The following is a 21,950-nucleotide window of genomic DNA, read 5'->3' as shown; positions in this document are numbered from 1 at the left end:
TTGGTCATCCTTGAGATGTTTCTACACTTGATTGGAGTCCACATGTGGTAAATTCAATTGATTGAACATATGATTTGGAAAAGCACACACCTGTCTATATAAGGTCATACAGTTGACAGTGCATATCAGAGCAAAGACCAAGCCATGAGGTCGAAGGAATTGTCCGTAGAGCTCCGAGACTGGATTGTGTCGAGGCACAGATCTGGGAAAGGGTACAAAACATTTCTGCAGCATTGAAGGTCCCCAAGAACAGTGGTCTCCATCATTCTTAAATGGAAGAAGTTTGGAACCACCTAGATTCTTCCTAGATCTAGGCTCCCAGCCAAACGGAGCAATTGGGGGAGAAGGGCGTTTTCCAAGGAGGTGACCAAGAACCCGATGGTAACTCTGACAGAGCTCTAGATTTCCTAAGTGGAGATGGGAGAAACTTCCAGAAGGACAACCCTCTCTGCAGTATTCCACCAACCAGGCATTATGGTAAAGTTGCCAGACGGAAGCCACTCCTCAGTAAAAGGTACGACAGCTCACTTGGAGTTTGCCAAAAAGCACCTAAAGACTCTCAGACCATGAGAAACAAGATTCTCTGGTCTGATGAAACCAAGATTGAACTCTTTGGCATGAATGCCAAGTGTCACGTCTGGAGGAAATCTGGCACCATCCTTATGGTGAAGTATGGTGGAGGCAGCATCATGCTGTGGGGATGTTTTTCAGAGACAGGGACTGGGAGACGAGACAGGATTGAGGCAAAGATGAACTGAGCAAAGTACTAAGATTCTTGATGAAAACCTGCTCCAAAGCACTCAGGACCTCAGACTGGGGCGAAGGTTCTCCTTCCAACAGGACAACTGCCCTAAGCACACTGCCAAGACAACGCAGGAGTGGCTTCGGGACAAGTCTCAATGTCCTTGAGTGGCCCAGCCAGAGCCCAGACTTGAACACGATCGAACATCTCTGGAGAGACCTGAAAATAGCTGTGCAGTGACGCTCCCCATCCAACCTGACAGAGGTTGAGAGGATCTGCTGAGAATGGGAGAACATCACCAAACACGTGTGCCAAACTTGTAGAGTCATACCCAAGAAGACTTGAGGCTGTAATCACTGCGAAAGGTGCTTCAACAGAGTACTGAGTAAAGGGTCTTATGTAAATATGATACATTTTTTATTTGTAATACATTTGTAAAAATTGTGACTTTTTAAAATAAATTTTACATAAGGCTGTAACGTAACAAAATGTGGAAAAGTCAAGGGGTCCAAAGTTAATATTGAAATATCTGGTCTGAATGATTTGATAGACTATTTTATAAACATTATTTTGGATTATGGGACAGTCAGATCACACATTTCATCAGAAATAACGACACTCAGACTACACTTTTATTAACTCTCCTACTAGTATACCACAGTATTTGTCAGTCAGATCACACATTTCATCAGAAATAACTACACTCAGACTACACTTTTATTCACTTTCCTACTAGTATACCACAGTATTTGTCAGTCAGATCACACATTTCATCAGAAATAACTACACCCAGACTACACTTTTATTCACTCTCCTACTAGTATACCACAGTATTTGTCAGTCAGTAAATGGAGCCCCGAAGCCCTGGGCTAACGGACAAACGCAACACGCAACCAATGACAAGTTAGAAATACAGTAACTTCCTGTTAGTATCCATAGCTGATTGTCCCTCGCTCCCTTCACTGACCCATGCGCTCCTCTGCGTGCGAGAATCCATAGCTCAGTTTGGGCTGTTCAATGACGAGACATGAGAGAGCTGTTAGCTGATGTTAGAGCTAGCTACTTTTCCTCACTAAACTGACAAACAGCTCTAACTTCTGATCAAAATGTCAGTTGTTAGTAAAAGTCAAGACTAAAACAGCTGTCATTTTTGAAGATAATTCTGTTCTGATTCCAGACTTGAATAGCAGAGAAGTAGACCAAGATGTCCTACCCTCTAACTTTTTATTGGTACCAGAGAAGTAGAGGAAGATTTCATATGCACACATTTTTTGTCGAAGTTGTTGGGAAAGTGGTCGAAATTTCAGTTTATAAAAAGTTTGACATATCCTCTATGACACAGTTAATAATACAGCTATTGTTTGAAAGGTAGAATATATTTTTGTTAAGATTGTAAAAGATTTTAGTTAAAACAGCTGTAACAGCTGTATCATTTGTATCAAGTTGCATTAACAGTGAATGGAATGTTGGAAGTGATGATGTCACAATGTGACCCTTAGACTGTTGAGGAAATCCCATCAGTGGATGGAGAACAAAAAGCTTAATTAGTTCATTTTTTTTTTTTTTTTTTTTTTAAGTTTGTATGTTAGCAACTCAATTCAGACCAGTCTATACAAAGTTTGAACATCATTTCTATCTTAAACGGTGTAAGCGGAGTAGTGTACAAAATAATTATAAAAAGTATGTCAAAGATTTAAAGTGGGGACTTGCTTCATTAGCACCATTAACTTTAAGTCAGAAATAAGTGGATTTAAAAAAGTGTCTGTTTTCATAAGCCACATTAATACCAACATTTATATCCAGAAATCAGTAGATAATATGTAACAAATCATGTGAGAGGAAGGCTGAAACGCTGGACGTTGTCACTTAATCACTTGGATAGATGATCTACCTTTGCAGACTATTTCATTGGAATTCTCACATACCAGTATCTCTTATCTTGCCATCAGTATATTAACAAGTTGATTTCAAATTGTATTTTTTGCTAGAGGTTACATTTACATAGCTATGCTTACCAAGCCAACTAGGCAAGTGTCCTAGATATGGTATGATAATAGTAAGACGGGCTAAAAGTTAGATTCTGGGTCAATTGATTGCGAAAGGCATCTGACAAGTTTATTTATGTGACAGGGTTCAAGAAACTACTCCCCTCCTTTCACCTCATAGTCAGAGTAAGAACAGTAGGGTTGGTAGGGGCACATATGTAAGCAAAGCTAGTAAAAAAAACTGAAATGGTTGAACAATAAAACATGACAGAGACAAATGTCACTTGTTTAAAAAGTGTATTACTTTCACATGGACAGTTGAAGTTGGACGATTACATACACTTAGGTTGGAGTCATTAAAACTCGTTTTACAACCACTCCACACATTTCTTGTTAACAAACTATAGTTTTGGCAAGTCGGTTAGGACATCTACTTTGTGCATGATGAGTAATTTTTCCAACAATTGTTTAGATTTTTTCACTTATAATTCACTGTATCACAATTCCAGTGGGCCAGAAGTTTACATACACTAAGTTGACTGTGCCTTTAAACAGCTTGTAAAATTCCAAAAATGATGTCAATTAGCCTATCAGAAGCTTCTAAAGCCATGACATTATTTGAGTCAATGCAAACTCAATGCCTCTTTGAAAGAATGAAAGAAATCAGCCAAGACCTCAGAAAAATGGTAGACCTCCACAAGTCTGGTTCATCATTGGGAGCAATTTCCAAACGCCTGAAGGTACCACGTTCATCTGTACAAACTATAGTAAGCAAGTATAAACACCATGGGACCACACAGCCGTCATACCGCTCAAGAAGGAGACGAGTTCTGTCTCCTAGAGATGAACGTACTTTGGTGTGAAAAGTGTAAATCAATCCCAGAACAACAGCAAAGGATCTTGTGAAGATGCTGGAGGAAACAGGTACAAAAGTATCTATATCCACAGTAAAACGAGTCCCATATCGACATAAACTGAAAGTTCGCTCAGCAGAAGCCACTGCTCCAAAACTGCCATAAAAAGCCAGACTATGTTTGCAACTGCACATGGATTAATGTCCTCTGGTCTGATGAAACAAAAATAACTGTTTGGCCATAATTACCATCGTTATGTTTGGAGGAAAAAAGGGGGGGGGAAGGGGGAGGCTTGCAAGCCGAAGAACACCATCCCAACAGTGAAGCACGGGGGTGGCAGCATCATGTTGTGGGGGTGCTTTGCTGCAGGAGGGACTGGTGCACTTCACAAAATAGATGTCATCATGAGGAGGGACAATTATGTGGATATATTGAAGCAACATCTCAAGACGTCAGTCAGGAAGTTAAAGCCTGGTTGAAATTGGGTCTTCCAAATGGACAATGACCCCAAGCATACTTCTAAAGTGGTGGCAAAATGGCTTAAGGACAACAAAGTCAAGGTATTGGAGTGGCCATCACAAAGCCCTGACCTCAATCCTATAGAAAATGTGTGGGCAGAACTGAAAAATTGTGTGCGAGCAAGGAGGCCTAGAAACCTGACTCAGTTACACCAGCTTTGTCAGGAGGAATGGGCAAAATTTAAAAAAACTTATTGTGATTAGCTTGTGGAAGGCTACCCGAAAACGTTTGACCCAAGTTAAACAATTGAAAGGCAATGCTACCAAATACTAATTGAGTGTATGTAAACTTCTGACCAACTGGGAATATGATGAAAAAAATAAAAGCTGAAATAAATAATTCTCTACTATTATTCTGACATTTCACATTCTTAAAATAAAGTGTTGATCCTAACTGACCTAAGACCGGGAATTTTTACCCAGATGAAATGTCAGGAATTGTGAAGTTGAGTTTAAATGTATTTGGCTAAGGTGTATGTAAACTTCAGACTTCCAACTGTATGAGTAGCTGTAATTTTTCAATCAATACTTCACTGGAGGACTTTCTTCAATACAACACAGATATTCAATGATATACAGTTGAGTCTGCACAAGAACGTACATATTCTGCAATTTTTTGGATGATATTGTTTGTGGGACGGATAGAGAAATAGAAAGACAGATGAATACTGCATTACTTAAACAGATAGCTTTACCACAGATTGTGCTCCTAAATGATGAGGGACGTGGATATGGTCTTCATCTCACCTGATAACCCTTTCACACGATCAATAAAACACAGTCAAAGAACAATGTTCACATACTTTACAAAGGGGCCTCTCTAATGTACTGCTGTGCTCAGAGCTAAGACATCTGTTGAGAATATGGCCGCACAACAGCCATACTTCAGCAGTTCTGACAGCTGGGTAGACTGCCTGTCGATATAGTGAATACAGGCCTTATAGGCCTGCTTACCACCATTTTGGCAGTTGGTTTGGTGCATAACCATATTGCACAAATTAAGGAGTGGATATAAAGTGAACACAGAAATGACGTTACTTGAGTGTGTAAAATGATGGCATTTGATCATTCCAGACAACAGAGCTGCTTTTCGCCATCAAACCCCTCAATGAGAGTCAACAAAAATAGTAATACAATGTAATAAAACATCTGTAAAAAAAGAATCACAAATAAAAACACTTTCAGAATATGATACTTGTTTTACATGAATAAATACATATATTTCACATTTATGTAGAGTTCAATGGATAAATGAATTTGCTGGACGGAAAGTGGTTTGTTCTGATACTGCAGGTAGCTTCATCAGGCCCTTGGTGGGATGTGTGTATCTCGAACTGTGAGTGTCTATCTATCTGAGGCCATGGTGTCCTTGAAGCCCCACACCTCCAGCAGGGCCACCTGGAAGCTCTCGGTGGAGCAGAGCGGTGGGTTGTCAAAGGTGGTGCAGCGGGCTGTGCGTCCGTGGTTTAGCTCACTGTCGATGTACAGCGCGTTGCCCTCGCCTCCCCCTGGCAGGAGACAGAACAGCAGTTAAGACAGGAAAATGATCTTATCTCGGTAAGTGAACTGAACAATCGGATTTATCAATTAAGGAAGAGAGACGCTGGGTGAGAAGAAGAGAGGGCAACGAGAGGCACAGGCAAGGGCCACAAGGATTTTCAGTTAGTTTAATTGTGGCACTGTCCTTATCAATGACTGATATAGACCTGAGAACATCTTAATCACTCTGGCTAGTTTGATCGATTAAGAACAAGAAGGACTCCACTCACCCACTATGATGGAGTCAAAGTTTCCCGCCATGAACATGGAGGTGTTCCTGGAGTTGAGATGGAAGTGTCGGGCTGAGAGGAAGGGCGACAGGCGATCAGATGGGTCAGCGGTTGGCCTCTCCACGGGAAGGCGGTTGCCGTCCGAGTTCTGCTTGTCGGGGGGAGCCTCGTCCTCGGCAGGGACCTCACTGCTCTGACCCTTGATGGTGGAGGCTAGCTCCGGGTGACGGATCACCACCCACTCATACCTCTCCAACTCCGGCTTCAGCTACACCGACAACAAAAACGGGAGGGATGCTCACGTTTGTGGGTTGATGTTCATCATTAAAATATAATTACTTGAACAGGAATACTCTTTCAAGTCAATGTTGTGTGATGGGTGGAGTGACTGTTGGCCATATTCATTACATCTCTATGATCTTCATACTGGAGGGGTTACCTTGAATCTTTCAGACACAAGCTGGACACTGAATACTCGGTCAGAATTGGTGCTTTTTCATTCCCTTGATCCCTCCCCAGCCTCTCTCTCCATGCATGTCTGATAGAACTCGATCCTTATCTTATTGTATGTGGTGTCAGGTGAGGGCCTTATCAGGTGGCATTGTACTGTTAGGCTCCAGTTCCAGGACTTTCCGTTGAGTGTGTGTGTGTGTGTGTGTGTGTGTGTGGCCACAGGCAGACCAACAGGGCACACAGCTGCGCATCATCCACACCACAATAGTTTAATAATTCACGCTAGGACTTGGAATTGAAGCTATTTCTAGCTCAGGTACACTCAGCAAAACCTCTCTAAAGTTTACATAACATTTTGTTATATCACTCATTTTGGATCTGATATGCTTTTCTGTTCAGTGGGTGGAGGCCTGACTTGTGATAAGGAGGAGGAGGATAAGGAGACTAATTATTGTGACGGGCTTACAAAACTATTTGTAAGTCTTGCCCCCTGGTTCCCACTCTTAGTCACTTCTTTGACAATTCTGAGGATAAATTACACTGAACAAAAATATAAAACATAACATGTGAAGTTTCATGTTTCATACGCACAAAATGCTTCTCTCTCTCAAATATTGTGCACAAATTTGTTTACATCCCTGTTTAGTGAGCATTTCTCCTTTCCCAATATAATCCATCCACCTGACAGGTGTGGCATATCAAGAAGCTGATTAAACAGCATGATCATTACACAGGTGCACCCTGTGCTGGGGACCATAAAGAGGCCACTCTAAAATGTGCAGTTGCGCCACATATGTCTCAAGTTTTGAAGGAGCATGCAATTGGCATGTTGACTGCAGGAATGTCCACCAGAGCTGTTGCCAGAGAATGTAATGTTAATTTCCGCCTCCAATGTTGTTTTAAAAGAATTTGGCTGTACATCCAACTGGCCTCACAACCGCCGTCGTCTGGGCTAGCAGTTTTCTGATGTAAACTTTGTTAGCAGAGTGCCCCATGGTGGCGGTGGGGTTATGGTATGGGCAGACATAAGTTACTGACAATGAACACAATTGTATTTTATCGATTGCAATTTGAATGCACAAAAACACCATAAGTGATCCCGAGGCCCATTGTCAGGTCCATTTTCTTTAAGTTATCTGTGACCAACAGATGCATATCTGTATTCTCAGTCATATGAAATCCATAGATTAGGGCCTAATGAATTGATTTCTTCATATGAACTGTAACTCAGTAAAATCAATGAAATTGTTGCGTTTATATTTTTTGTTCAGTATATATGGGACGCACCCAAAATAATTCCCAAAACATGCTACACTTCAAAAATAATACATAAAAGAAAAGAATGGTGGGTTCACATAGCCTAATTGGATGAGAAAATGAAAGCGAATAGGGAAATAGACAACTCACCCTGAAGATGAAACATTCTCCGGTCCCAAAGAAGCTGAGTTTGTTCCCGCCTCGCTTGCGCTCCTCCCAATCTGTAGAGAGGAAGGCTCCACATACCTGGATAGACAATGCAGGGTATGGTGACAGGGTGTATTACAGTAGCATCAATGGGAGAAGTGGGATAGAAAATAAAAGGAATGTTAGAAGGCATAGGAGAATAGGAAAATAGGGATAGGACAATTTGAGACAGGGTTGCACCCAAAAACGTGTTTTATTCAGTCACAAAATGGTTATTATTAGAAGTAGATAATGCATACTGTACATGTATCATTCAATTATCAGTCTTTACCATATCAATATGATTGAAAAACTGACTCAACTGTAGATTTAAAACACTTGATCCTCCATGCCATAATCCTGTGAGCTCGATAGTTACTTGTCTATTGCTGTGGATGTCATTATGTTGCTACATGAGGGGGTAGGGGCACACACAAGTCGTAAGTGTGTGTAAGGTCCCTACATCAGATTCACAGGTCCGGATGAGTAGCAGAGTGGGCTCATAGCCTTCGACATGAGCGTAGAACCTGGGACAAAAGGAATGGACAACCACGATTACACATCACTTACAGTCTGGCCATGCATGCCTGCAAGTATCTATATGAAAAACACACAAGCTACCCGTTATCAATCATGTTGTATCTTAAAGATGAGAAAGAAAAAAGAAAGGGGGACCTTTTCAACTGAAAATGCAACAAAATTACATTTAGCCTACAGCATGATACATTCCATAAGTGTTTTAAAGTCAGATTGAAATGAATATTCAGATTTGTTTTATAATCATCCTGCAGTGACTCTTTGGTTAATTATTTCTATGTAGCATTACTCAGAAAGTTAAACCATTCCCTATTGAAAAACCAAATGTGTCAATCTGAGTCTGAAAGATCAGCATTTTTCACTAGCTAGTCTTTATAGCAACTAGTGATGTACTTTGGATAGCTCTGACCGACTATACAACGACAAGGATAAGGCCATTGCTGATTCATAACTGAACCTTGCCTAATAAATCAGACTTTGATACCAATTCTTGCTAAACAATCTGAAAACAAAAAAGCACTGCAAAATCATGGACATTTTCCTTACAAGACATTCAAATTACAATTCAACTTTACTGGTTGTCTGTGCGGTTGGTCCTTCAGCTGCTCCTAATTTGAGTGAAACTATCCACAGGGAAATCTTGTTTACCCAAAGCGCCAGCACTGAAGATAACATTTCTATCAACTGGCACAAAACCATGTGAGCACCAGTTAGTATACATGCATCGAGACCATGTACCTCCGTCTGTTTAATAATACTGTGGATATTTTGTCTAAACTTTCAACCAGCTGAAGCACCAACACCACAGATAATCTGCAGAGTAAGTTCAAATATATTTAACAATGGCAGGAAAATTAAACCAATGCATGGATTGCTGTCATACCTTGTCCATAGAGTGCTTACTGGGTAAGGAAACCAATTTGTCATTTGGGTGAACTATCACTATAAAGTCCCAAAATGGATGTAGCCTACCAATTGCAGATTGCCCCTTTATGGTAAGGTAGCCGAGACTGTGGGGAAAGGTACAGAGTAAGATAAGTATGGTAAACTGGGTAAAGTAGGAAGTGAACCAATGGGTCGGGCTTGGCGACATTACAGCATAGCGACGATAATATTGCATATCTGCGGTGATATAGCCTATAGGTGATATGAAAATGTTGCTATAATCATGAAAATGTACCTCACGACCGGTTGTGATACAACCTGGATTCGAACCAGGGTGTTTGTAGTGACTCCTCTAGCACTGAGATGCAGTGCATTAGACCACTGCGCCACTCAGGATCTTTAGCCTTGAAGTATGATGGTACTACCAGGGTACTGCAGTTGTACCAAAATATTACCATGGAATTGCACCATTTATACCACGGTATAGATCGGATACATGGAAATACCTTGGTTTTTAACCTGCATTATACACTGAGTGTACATAACATTAAGAACACCCCCAATCCCCCTTTGCCCTCAGAGTAGCCTAAATTTGTCGGGGCATGGACTCTACAAGGTGTTAAAAGCGTTCCACAGGGATGCTGGCCCATGTTGACTCCAATGCTTCCCACAGTGGATGGATGTCCTTTGGTTGGTGGACCATTCGTGATACACACAGGAAACTGTTGATCATGAAAAACCCAGCAGCGTTGCAGTACTTGACACAAAGCGATACGTCTGGCACCAACTACCATACCATGTTCAAAGGCTCTTAAATCATATCTTGCCCATTCACCCTCTGAATGGCACACATACACAATCCATGTCTCAACTGTCTCAAGGCTTAAAAATCCTTATTTAACCTCTTGGAACTCCCCATCCCGGATCCGGGATCGTGACTAAAGCCTCAGGCTCATTAGCATAACGCAACGTTAACGATTTCTGAAAATCGCAAATAAAATGAAAATAATGCGTCTGCTCTCAAGCTTAGCCTTTTCTTAACAACACTGTCATCTCAGATTTTCAAAATATGCTTTTGAACCATAGAAATTGACTAATTTGTGTAAGAGTATGCAAAGCTAGCATAGCATTTTGAGTAGCATTTAGCACGCAACATTTTCACAAAAACCAGATAACCAAATAAATAAAATCATTTACCTTTGAAGAGCTTCTGATGTTTTCAATGAGACTCTCAGTTACATACCAAATGCGCAGTTTTTCCTGAAAGCGTCTGTGTGTAGGAGAAATCGTTCCGTTTTCTACATTGCGTCTGGCTACCGAAACGAACCGAAAATTCAGTCACCTACAACGTAAAACTTTTTCCGAATTAACTACATAATATCGACCGAAACATGGCAAACGTTGTTTGGAATCAATCCTCAAGGTGTTTTTTCACATATCTCTTCATTGATATGCAGTTCGTGGAAGCTTGCTTTCCTCTCTGTATCCCATGGAAAAATACTGGCAGCTGGTCTCTTATGGTCAATCTTCCAATGATCTGCCTACAAATACGTCACAATGCTGTAGACACCTTGGGGAAACGACAGAAAGCGCAGGCTCATTCCTCTCGCATTCACAGCCATATAAGGAGACAATGGAGCCTCAAAAATCCTGCTCATTTCCTGGATGCCGTCTCATCTTGGTTTTGCCTGAAGCTCACGTTCTAGGGCACGCACAGAAAATATCTTGGTAGTTCTGGACACGTCAGAGTGTTTTCTTTCGAAAGCTATCAATTATATGCATAGTCGAGCATCTTTTTGTGACAAAATATCTTGTTTAAAACGGGAACGTTTTTCATCCAAAAATGAAATAGCGCCCCCAGAGCATCAACAGGTTAACCTGTCTCCTCCCCTTCATCTACACTGAAGTGCATTTATCAAGCGACATAAATAAGGGATCACAGATTTCACCTGGTCAGTCTGTCATGGAGAGAGCTGGTGTTCCTAATGTTTTGTATACTCAGTGTACATTCTACCATGGTAACACACAATTATGATAAATAATACAAATAATTATCATATGGTACCATCTTTATTAATTGTGTTACCATGGGTATAATGGAAGTATATTGCATTAAATAAATACCCCCCCCCCAAAAGGTCAAAAGGTGGTTGATCCTGCCAGTAGCATATGCTTGTCTCAAAGATTAAGCCGTGCAAGTCTAAGTACACACGGCCAGGAGAATGAAACTGCGAATGGCTCATTAAATCAGCTATCGATTTATTATATTGCTGCATTTATATACCAGTTATATACTCTTTCTGATAAAGAGGCATTCGTCTAATATTGTTGGTCCTAGTTTGTCTAAAATCAAAGAAAAAAGGAAATATTTGCTGTCAAAAAGGGGTAAAACTTTCTGTATTAATAGTACAGTTTCTTACTGATGTTTGGGTTCCCTATGAGATATACGGCAGCCTAATCTTTGGCCTTTTGTAATCATTTATTTATCGTCAAGGGGTGTTATGCATGTTTCGGCCCGCAGAGGGAGCTGCTCACTCTCGTGGTTGCTTCACGCACTCTCACTCTGTGGCTTTCGCGCTTGCCTGCCTTGTCAGTGAGTCAGTTAAATGAGAGACAATTGAAAACTGAAGAGAGAAGCATCAGATAAACAAATTATTTGAAACCTTATTTTCACAGTGAGTGAGTTATAAAGCATAGGATATGAAACACCAAGTTAAGTGGAGTGTAATGATATTATAGTTATATTTTGACTACGTTTTGATAGCTTATGAGAACTGCCTTTTATAAATTAAACTAATGTCGGCTAACATTAGCTCCAGTCAAGCTAGCGTGTTGTAGTCATGGTGACAGAGGGCTCCAACGAACGTTCACACAGTGTAAAACAAAAGGAAACATTTTAACAGAAGTTATAAATGTAACTACTATAACTACTAACAACAGTCACTCCGTTGACATGATAGCGTGGGAGGGCGTGAACTTTGCGGTTCATATAAAACCTTAAAGAACAGGTTAACAGCAGAGTCTGTGGCTTAATGGTGATCAAGCTCTAGCCTAGCTAAGGCCGCACGCAAGACAGTGAGTAGTGAGGCACAGCTTTCTTCTGAGTCAATGTGATCAGAGCCTTGGAATGACTTCTCAGACCCATCCATAGCGTTGACGCTGAATGGGTCCACAACATTGGTCGGCACTTCCCTCGCCATGTTGGGCGTGTCATCATCCTGTTCATTAAACTGCCGGGTGGATGCCCGAGTGAAGAGCAGGTCATCACGGCTAAGCCGGCCAGGACCAAGCCTACTGAGGAGTGATGGACTCCATCCTAGCTGGAGGGGTGCTCTCATCTTATCTATGAACAAAGACAGGGCTATAACTCCTCTAGATCCACAATGAGATAGGGTGCAGGCCAGCCTGCCTGCTTAGCACAGTCAGTGTAGTCAGCTCAGCCATCCCCATTGAAACCTTGTCTGTGCCTCGACCTAGGTTGGGCAAAACTAAACATGGCGGTGTTCGCCTTAGCAATCTCACTAGGATAAAGTCCTCCTCCATTCCTGCCATTATTGAAAGAGATCGTGATACCTCACATCTCAAAATAGGGCTACTTAATGTTAGATCCCTCACTTCCAAGGCAGTTATAGTTAATGTACTAATCACTGATCATAATCTTGATGTGATTGGCCTGACTGAAACATGGCTTAAGCCTGATGAATTCACTGTGTTCAATGAGGCCTCTCTTCCTGGTTACACTAGTGACCATATCCCCTGCGCATCCCGCAAAGGCGGACGTGTTGCTAACATTTACAATACCAAATTTGAATTTACAAACAAGAAAAATGACTGTGTTTTCATCTTTTGAGTTTCTAGTCATGAAGTCTATGCAGCCTACTCACTTTTTATAGCTACTGTTTACAGGTCTCCTGGGCCATATACAGCATTCATCACTGAGTTCCCTGAATTCCTATCGGACCTTGTAGTCATGGCAGATAATATTCCGATTTTTGGTGACTTTAATATTCACATGGAAAAGTCCACAGACCCACTCCGAGCCATCATCGACTCAGTGGGTTTTGTCCAACATGTCTCCGGACCTACTCACTGCCACAGTCATACTCTGGACCTAGTTTTGTCCCGTGGAATAAATATTGTGGATGTTTTTCCTCATAATCCTGGACTATTCGACCACCATTTTATTATGTTTGCAATCGCAACAAATAATCTGCTCAAACCCCAACCACGGATCATCAAAATTTGTGCTATAAATTCTCGGACAAGCCAAAGATTGCTAGATGCTCTTCCAGACTACCTCCACCTACCCAAGGACGTCAGAGTACAACAATCGGTTAACCACCTAACCTTGCGTAATACCCTCGATGCAGTCGCACCCCTAAAAACAAAAAAACATTTGCCATAAGAAACTAGCTCCCTGATATACAGAAAATACCCGAGCCCTGAAGCAAGCTACCAGAAAATTGGAACGAAACTGCGCTACAACAAACTGAAAGTCTTCCGACTAGCTTGGAAAGACAGTGCCGTGCAGTATCGAAGAGCCCTCACTGCTGGTCGATCATCCTATTTTTCCAACTTAATTGAGGAGAATAAGAACAATCCAAAATGTATTTTTGATACTGTTACAAAGCTAACTAAAAAGCATCATTCCCCAAGAATGACCTTATTGTTATTGACCAAATACTTATTTTCCATCATAATTTGCAAATAAATTCATAAGAAAATCCTACAATGTGATTTTCTGGATTTTTTTTCTTCTCATTTTGTCTGTCACAGTTGAAGTGTACCTATGATGAAAATTACAGGCCTCTCATCTTTTTAAGTGGGAGAACTTGCACAATTGGTGGCTGACAAAATACTTTTTTGCCCCACTGTATTTCAGATCATACGCTGCAGGGTCCACTCAACAATGATCACAAATATGTGATCGTTCTCATCAAAGGGTTAAGAGGGTTCCCTAGACCTACGCTTTGCTATTGCAGAGCGAGTAGTCAATATTACATTATGTGAGTACCATACATGACTATGTTTTTGGACACTTTACCCAAAGAATTGTGTGACACAAACCATCATTAACAACTACCATGCTTTCCCGTTTCACTATATGCTACTAGTGGAAAACCATAGTCGTTTTTTCACTGTACTACCATGGTGCATTTTTGTACCATGGTAGTACAATGAATATATATATTTTTGTTGTTACTACCATGGCAGACAAATTACCTTGGTATTTGCACCCGTACCATGGTATTTTCTGCCATGGTAGTGACAAAAAAAACATGATAGTACTCACATTTTCCCCATTGTACTACCACGGTCCATTTTTGTCAGGTTAGCTTTTGTTTCCGTGCAAGCTGAATAGTCTGTATAGAAATGTAGGTCTATTATTTCTACAGTTTTCATTTGGTTTTAGTCATTTCAAAGTAGATTGATACCTTTTCCCCCCTAGGAAAACACCTGTGGGCCACATTGGATCGTTACTTGACACCCTTGGTCTAGTGGATAGCTGCAGGATAAAGTGGCTACAATGAGACTGGTAAAGTGGGCAGAAAGTACCTGTTGAGGCTGCAGCCATGGGTTGAGGTGGTGAAGAGGAGCTGCGGTTCGCACAGGGCGAAGCGCTCGGGGATCCACGACCAGATGTCCTTCATCTCCTTGGCGCTGACTACCTCCGAGGAGAAGGTGTCCGGGTTCAGAGCCAGCTGCACGGTCCGCCTATCTCCATGGTAACCGGACAGGAAGGAGAAGACTACTTTGTTAGTTACACATAAACTCCTGATTGGAGAGTCAAAGAAGTGTTTGAACAGTATGTAGGGCCATGACGTTGTGGTAATGGAAGGTTAATATGGTATTTTCCAGGCTTTTCTGGGCACATCATGGTTGTTGTTGTTGGAAATGTACAACTCTTGTCCTAAAAAGGGACACAGCGTGAGCTGGAAATTATCCAACAGCACCTAATTCAAACCTCTCAAACAAGGTGATTGGACCAGCTAATCAGTCTGGGACTTGAATTAGGCCTACTCAATTGAGTGTTGAGGAGAAGCAAAAGCCTGCAGAGTTCAGGTTTGACTATGGTACAGTGTATTATGTCCAAATCTTGTTTCCTGGTCACTTAGATTAGCATACATTACAGAGAATATGGCCAAGGTTCCTAATACAATTTATCACTAATGAGGGAGGTCAGCTCAAGTGTTAATAGGTAATGAGAGAGAGTGGAAAGAGAGAGAGGGAGGAGACACCTACCTCAGGCTAACAGAGCCAAGTTCATGGGAGAATGGAGGAGCATGAGCAGTAGACGACACATGTACACAAGAGTAAAGGAGAAGAAGACGGTGGAAGGCAAAAAAATGAACAGCAAAGGAAAAAAAGAGAACAAAAGGTGCACAGAAACTATGAATAGAAAGGTGAGAAATGAATCAATGACAAAAAGCAAGCCAGAGCCACAACAGAGAATCAATTAGACAATCCAAATGCTTTTAGCAGCAGGTCGTATCAGCTTTATATAGCCAGGAACAATGGCCACCTCTCACTGGTGGCTAATGAGGTCATGCACAGTTTTGCAAGTGCATGCCTCTCATCCTGATTTGGTTTATGGCTTGTTGCCCTTAGAATCATGTCTAATGTTTATTTACGCTGCCATTAGCTAAGGCGCTACCATGGCATTAGCAGAAGCACTAGCATCCATTGCGTCTGACTTCCATTGATTTGAGTTGTAAACTATTATTTTTTTAATATGTAAATTAGACCCAATAGAACTGATGCTGTCACTAGCCCTGCTCACTCACCTCTTCTGTTTGACAGTGATGCCCTTCTGCTGCAGCGATTTCTCGTTGGTGAGCTGCAGGAGAGTGATCTCTTTGCGACTGAACAAGCGGATAGAGAAGGCCTTCTCCAGCAGTTTGTCCGGGGTGATGTAGGAGCCGATGGCCTTGACGAAAGCCTGGATCTCTGCCTTGACCCCCACAGAGTCCTGTTTTTGGCCCTCTGATTGCTGTGTTCCATCCCCGGCCTTCTGCTTGCGGTAGAACTTGAGCAGGGCCAGGGCAACGCGGTACAACACCTTGTATCCTTCCACCAGGAAGACGTCTAGGACCCTTGCCACGTGGCAGAAGGGCAGGTCACCTAGCACCCAGCGCTGCCAGTCCGAGTACACCGTCACCACGTCCTGCGCTGTAGCCACTATGAGCTTGTGAGCTGCCGGGCAGTACTTGTTGGCCAGGTCGCCAAAGGTCATGAAGCTGGACTCATAGGCCAGGAAGGTCTGGTCTACAAAGCGTTGGCCCGGCTCATTGCAGGCCAGCAGACGGCTGACGTGCTCAAAGCACTGCGCCTCGTTGGCACAGAAGTGCAGCAGGAGGGCTGTCATCGCGGGCAGCGCTGGGCAGTGCGAGATGTCCGGGAACTGTCCCTCCAGACAGGATATGACCCGGTGGACGGCGGTCACTGCTTCTGCTATGAGGCAGTAGTGCGGCACAGCGCTGCCGTCCACAAAGTCTGGCAGTGGGATGGAGGACAAGGCTTTTTTACCTATGTCGTCGCCCATGAGGTCGCGGTAGACCTCGGCGTCGGGTGTCACGGTTCGACAGGGGATTGCCTTAATGAGTTGCTGGTAGACCTGGGCACGGAGCTTGTGGTTCTTGGACCAGTAACCCTGCCTGGCCAGCTTTTTGAGCTCCACGTGGTCCTTAACGTCCAATTTGGAGGTGCCACTGCTCTTGGCCATGTCCCCCATTTGGGTCCAGTCCACAAAGCAACCATAGTCCTCCTCAGCCATGGCTGCATTAGCTTCTGGACTGCGGCTGAGGGGTCTGGTCTGGAATATAGCCTAGTCTAACTAGCCTTCTGTGCTCCTTACTAAATATATGTCAAGGGTGTGTTTCTCAACCGCCCATGATGTTCACTGTATGTGAGGGGTAGAGAGGAGGAAAGAATGAGTTTCTGTAAAAATAACATATTGTTTTGCTTGACATTTATCTCACTGCTAAAGCACCTGCAACGACCAAGTGCAGAACTAGGCTAACTGCTCCCTTGAGTGTGCCCATGTCTCTCCCCTCTGACATGACTGGCTCTCAGTAACTCTATCCACTGCCTAAGACCATGAGTCAGACAGCTTATATGTTTGGTTGTCAATGGTTATATGCACAAAGGAGTGTTTAAAATCCGGTGGCAGTAAAAGGGGAAAGGGGCAACTCAAAAGCAAAATGAAGGAGTGCAAGGCAGCATACAGAAACAAGTTAGAAAACCTGTTTAACAAGGCAAAGCCTGGCAAGGGCTACAAACCATCACAGGCTTCAAACCAGAGACATTGTATGACCTTCAAAATTGCCTTGCTTTTGCAAATTATTTGAACAGTTTCTATTGTAGGTTTGATGTGTGATTTTACATCACTGCAGAAAGTGGCCTTGGACAGTATAGACAACATACCAGCTGTTGGTATACAGATCTCTGTGAATGGCATCAAGCAATACGTTCAACGTGTCAACTCACAAAAACCTTAAGGTCCAGACGGCGTCAGCAGCAAGGCACTTCAGGCATGCGCAGACAAGCTCACATTACCGTCCCAGAAGCTGTTCCAGCTATCACTGAACACTGGGATAATTCCAGACTTATGGAAGAAGTCGCTGATTGTCCCAATACCTAAAAAAAAACAGGCCAAAAGAAAATAAATGATTTACGGCCTGTAATCTGTACCTATGTTTAGAAAAAAGGATTCAAACACTAAATTCTTTCTGGTCTCTCATCCCAATTAGACTCAAGCCAATTCACCTACCATGCCCCCAGGAGTGTTGATGAAAAGTTACTGGTCATGCTGAACAATATCTACAAACATATAGAAAAGGCAAATAGCCTCGTGAAAATTGTATTCATTGACTTCAGTAGCACGTTTAACACCATTCAACCCCACCTACTGGTGATAAGCTGGTGAATTTGGGTGTCAACTCTCTACTGATCAAGTGGATTAATAGGTTCCTTTGTGAACCGTACTCAACAAGTGAAGTTTTAACTCCGCCATCTCTACATCTAGAACGGTGAATACGGGAGCCCCTCAAAGTTGTGTCACTGATATTGTACACAAACATTATTGTCAAGCCTCTGACGCAAGCCACACTTTTTTATATGTAGATGACACCACTGTTGTGGGTTTCCTCCACCCAGACCAAGCCTCTCTTCAAGGTTTTGAGAGAGAAACGGAAAAATTCGTCCAGTGGTGTCAACCCACGAAAATCATATGGTCCGGACAGCGTCAGCAGCAAAGCACTTCAGGCAAGCTGTTCCAGCTGACACTGAACAGTGGGATAATTCCAGACTTATTGAAGAAATTCAATGACCGTGCCTTTGGAAAAATAAAGAAATTGCAACAGAATTTTTACGCAAACTGAACCATTTGAATGTTGACCGCCATATCTTAAAGATGTTCTATAAATCTTTTCAACGCTGATACCGATTATTGGAGGACCAAAAAAAGCAGATACAGATTAATCAACCAATTTTTATTATATATATATATATATATGTAATAATGACAATTAGAACAATACTGAATGATGAACACTTATTTTAACTTATTATAATACATAAATAAAAACAATTTAGTATCAAATAAATAATGAAACATGTTAAAAAAAATTCAAATAATGCAAGAACACAGTGATAGATAAGAAACTAAAAGTGCAATATGTGCCATGTAAAAAAGTGAATATTTAAGTTCCTTGCTCAGAACATGAGAACATATGAAAGCTGGTGGTTCCTTTAAACATGAGTCTTTTTTTATTCCCAGGTAAGAAGTTTTAGGTTGTAGTTATTATAGGACTATTTCTCTCTTTACCATTTGTATTTGATATACATTTGACTATTGGATGTTCTTATAGGCACTATAGTATTGCCAGCCTAATCTCGGGAGTTGATAGTCTTGAAGTCATAAACAGCGCTGTGCTTCAAGCATTGCGAAGAGCTGCTGGCAAACGCTGGAAAGTCCTGTTTGAATGAATACTTATGAGCCTGCTGCAGCCTTTGATATTTGATAGACTGCTCTATCAAATATCAAATCATCGACCTAATCATAATAAACACACAGAAATACGAGCCGTAGGTCATTCATATGGTCAAATCCGGAAACTATCATTTCGAAAACAGTTTATTATTTCAGTGAAATACGGAACCGTTCCGTATTTTAGCGAACGGGTGGCAACCCTAAGTCTAAATATTGCTGTTACATTGCACAACTTTCAATGTTATGTCATAATTATGTAAAATTCTGGCAAATTAATTACGGTCTTTGCTAGGAAGAAATGGTCTTCACACAGTTTGCAACGAGCCAGGCGGCCCAAACTGCTGCATATTCCCTGACTCTGCTTGCACAGAACGCAACAGAAGTGACACAATTTCCCTAGTTAATATTGCCTGCTAACATGAATTTCTTTTAACTAAATATGCAGGTTTAAAAAAATATACTTGTGTATTGATTTTAAGAAAGGCATTGATGTTTATGGTTAGGTACATTGGTGCAACGATTGTGCTTTTTTTCACGAATGCGCTTTTGTTAAATCACCCATTTGGCGAGGTAGGCTATGATATGATGATAAGTTAACAGGCACTGCATTGATTATATGCAACACAGGACAAGCTAGATAAACTAGTAATATCATCAACCATGTGTAGTTAACTAGTGATTATGTTAAAATTGATTTTTTTTTACAAGATAAGTTTAATGCTAGCTAGCAACTTACTCACTCCCTTCACTCAAATCCATAGATATGGGGACTCTTTTACTCCAACAGCCATTAGGCTGTATAATAGTCTGTTGGTCCCTCGAGTATACAGCATATTGCACTTTCACTTTAAAATGTGTAGCTACAGCACTTTGAATGAATTATTTTGTGTATTTTCTGTCTTTCCATGTTTTATATACCATCTTTTTAAGCACAAGACCAAATGATAATAAATCTGAATCTCTCTGAAGGTCTTGCTGTCAGCAGTCAAACACCATTAGCACAAACTAGACTGGTTCTTGTAACAATCTTTTGAGAGGACATGGCTGGGCTCCCTCCAAAAGGCATGGACATTCTTGTCTTCCATTGTTATGCATTGCTAGCCTGTATGAAACCAAAAAGTTATTTCACAATGCCATTTGATGTTGGCTACAAATATGCAACCCACACTGGCTATATAGATTAAGTTTGCCCAGACCGGAGACATGGCTATTGACTCCGAGATGGAGTCTCGTGACATCTACACAGCCATGTCTCAGGACAAAGGCTAAGTGAACAATTGGGGGGTGGACATTGTTTAAAAGTTTATGGTTCTAAGCAGAAAAAGATATATTGTATGCCAGATGATTAACACTGGCCAATGGCCACCCTTGACAGAAATGGATAAAATTGAACTGAATAACACTAGCTATTGCTAATATGGGATCATATTGGCTCAGATGCAGATGAGCACCAGCTAAAAATAAATTGTCTATACATTTCAGCTATATTGTAAAAATGCATTTGCATGCATAGCCATTGCAATGTCTTGCAGAACCAATGAAAACAGCCATATTTCAGTACACCTTTCTGTATGGGGAGTTTGTAGGGTCAGCCAGCAAGGGACTGAAGATACTCATGACCTTAATGCGATCACGCCAGCTAGTTAATTTAATGTGACAGGCGAGTGTGAAATTGACGGCAAGTTCAATGGCACGACAAGGTCCAGACACCACACTTCTGCATAGCAACCTGGCTGTGTGGCTGGGTAAGCGATTTACAAGTACCTCAACTCCACGATGAGGCACTTTGAAATCAGAGTGGAGTTGAATGCGCTTATTTGGCCAGCTTTCACCGCCAGCGAGGACCCGCGGACGCCGTGAAAGCTGGTAAATGGTAGCTGTCACCTTTGCAATGGGGACAGGTTTCTTTCATTCCCGGTTTTAGCCATTGCATTGGTCCGTTGTCTTGTCAGTGTTTTCACCAGGTCAAGACATAACATTAGCTAGCTATATCACGTCAAAGAATTAGCTACGACCATACATAGTTTTTGCTTTGCAAAACGCAAAGCTTTTCCTTCAGAGGCAGAGAGATAGTTAGCTGGCACCTAGCTAACTGACGAGGTTGAGACCAATTCTACTTCTCACTCTATCAAAATCGGTTGCTGTTGGGCGTTAAACTTGCATTGCGGGCTAACTAGTATCATGGTACATAAAGGCAAGATGACTGCTAATTTGTGTTAATAACCGCTAAAGAAACATCAAGACATGAAAAATACCTGTCAAGATATGAAGTACTCCTACCTGGTTTGTTCGTATGTTGGAGCAGCGTTCATATTTGGCAGTTTCGGACATGCGCAGTATCCCTGCTCTTGTTACGGTCCCTGCGCATGAGTGTCACGATCCATCTGGCGTAGAGTGAGGAATGTAATGCAATGTGTGTATGCCTTTTTTTCTTTAAACTTTGTTACATATATGAAAGTGCACTGACATCTGCTGTAAGTGGGGAGAAGCCTTTATATATATTTTTGTTGTTGTAATAACACTATTATAATGTGGAAGGATAGTAAAACAACCATTTGCCTAAAATGTAAATCTGATTTCCAAAAATTACAGTGCAAAAAATGTCATATGATTTTGAAAAACAAGATGCGCCACTGCCGTTCCAGGCACCTCCAGAGTTACTGTGAGGGAGCCAGTTGGGAGTGGTGGAATAGAGGCAATATCATCTGATTCATCAAGCCTTGTTTACAGGCCTGGATGGCTGACAAAGTAGTTAAGTGCACTGGAAAAGGAC

General features: G+C 41.7%; 1 protein-coding gene across 2 annotated transcripts; it reads right to left on the bottom strand.

Moving 5' to 3' along the window:
- Positions 1-2,748: 2,748 nt before the first annotated feature.
- LOC135523947 (TBC1 domain family member 24-like) lies at positions 2,749-21,530 on the bottom strand. 2 transcript variants are annotated; one of them, XM_064950983.1, is made up of 8 exons: positions 21,458-21,530; positions 17,674-17,823; positions 15,972-17,086; positions 14,743-14,901; positions 8,228-8,291; positions 7,729-7,824; positions 5,869-6,136; positions 2,749-5,607 (listed from the first exon to the last, which is right to left on the bottom strand). In XM_064950983.1, the coding sequence occupies exons 3-8, from the start codon at positions 16,958-16,960 to the stop codon at positions 5,444-5,446; spliced, it is 1,740 nt and encodes a 579-aa protein (XP_064807055.1). In that variant the 5' UTR covers positions 16,961-17,086; positions 17,674-17,823; positions 21,458-21,530; the 3' UTR covers positions 2,749-5,443. The 2 variants fall into 2 exon arrangements, with proteins under 2 accessions (XP_064807055.1, XP_064807056.1); XM_064950984.1 differs by having other exon boundaries at positions 21,433-21,496.
- Between the last annotated feature and the right edge of the window lie 420 nt (positions 21,531-21,950).

This window comes from Oncorhynchus masou, chromosome 31 (assembly GCF_036934945.1).
Source record: "Oncorhynchus masou masou isolate Uvic2021 chromosome 31, UVic_Omas_1.1, whole genome shotgun sequence".
NCBI lineage: Eukaryota > Metazoa > Chordata > Actinopteri > Salmoniformes > Salmonidae > Oncorhynchus > Oncorhynchus masou.
This window is presented reverse-complemented; position numbering and strand designations above follow the sequence as displayed.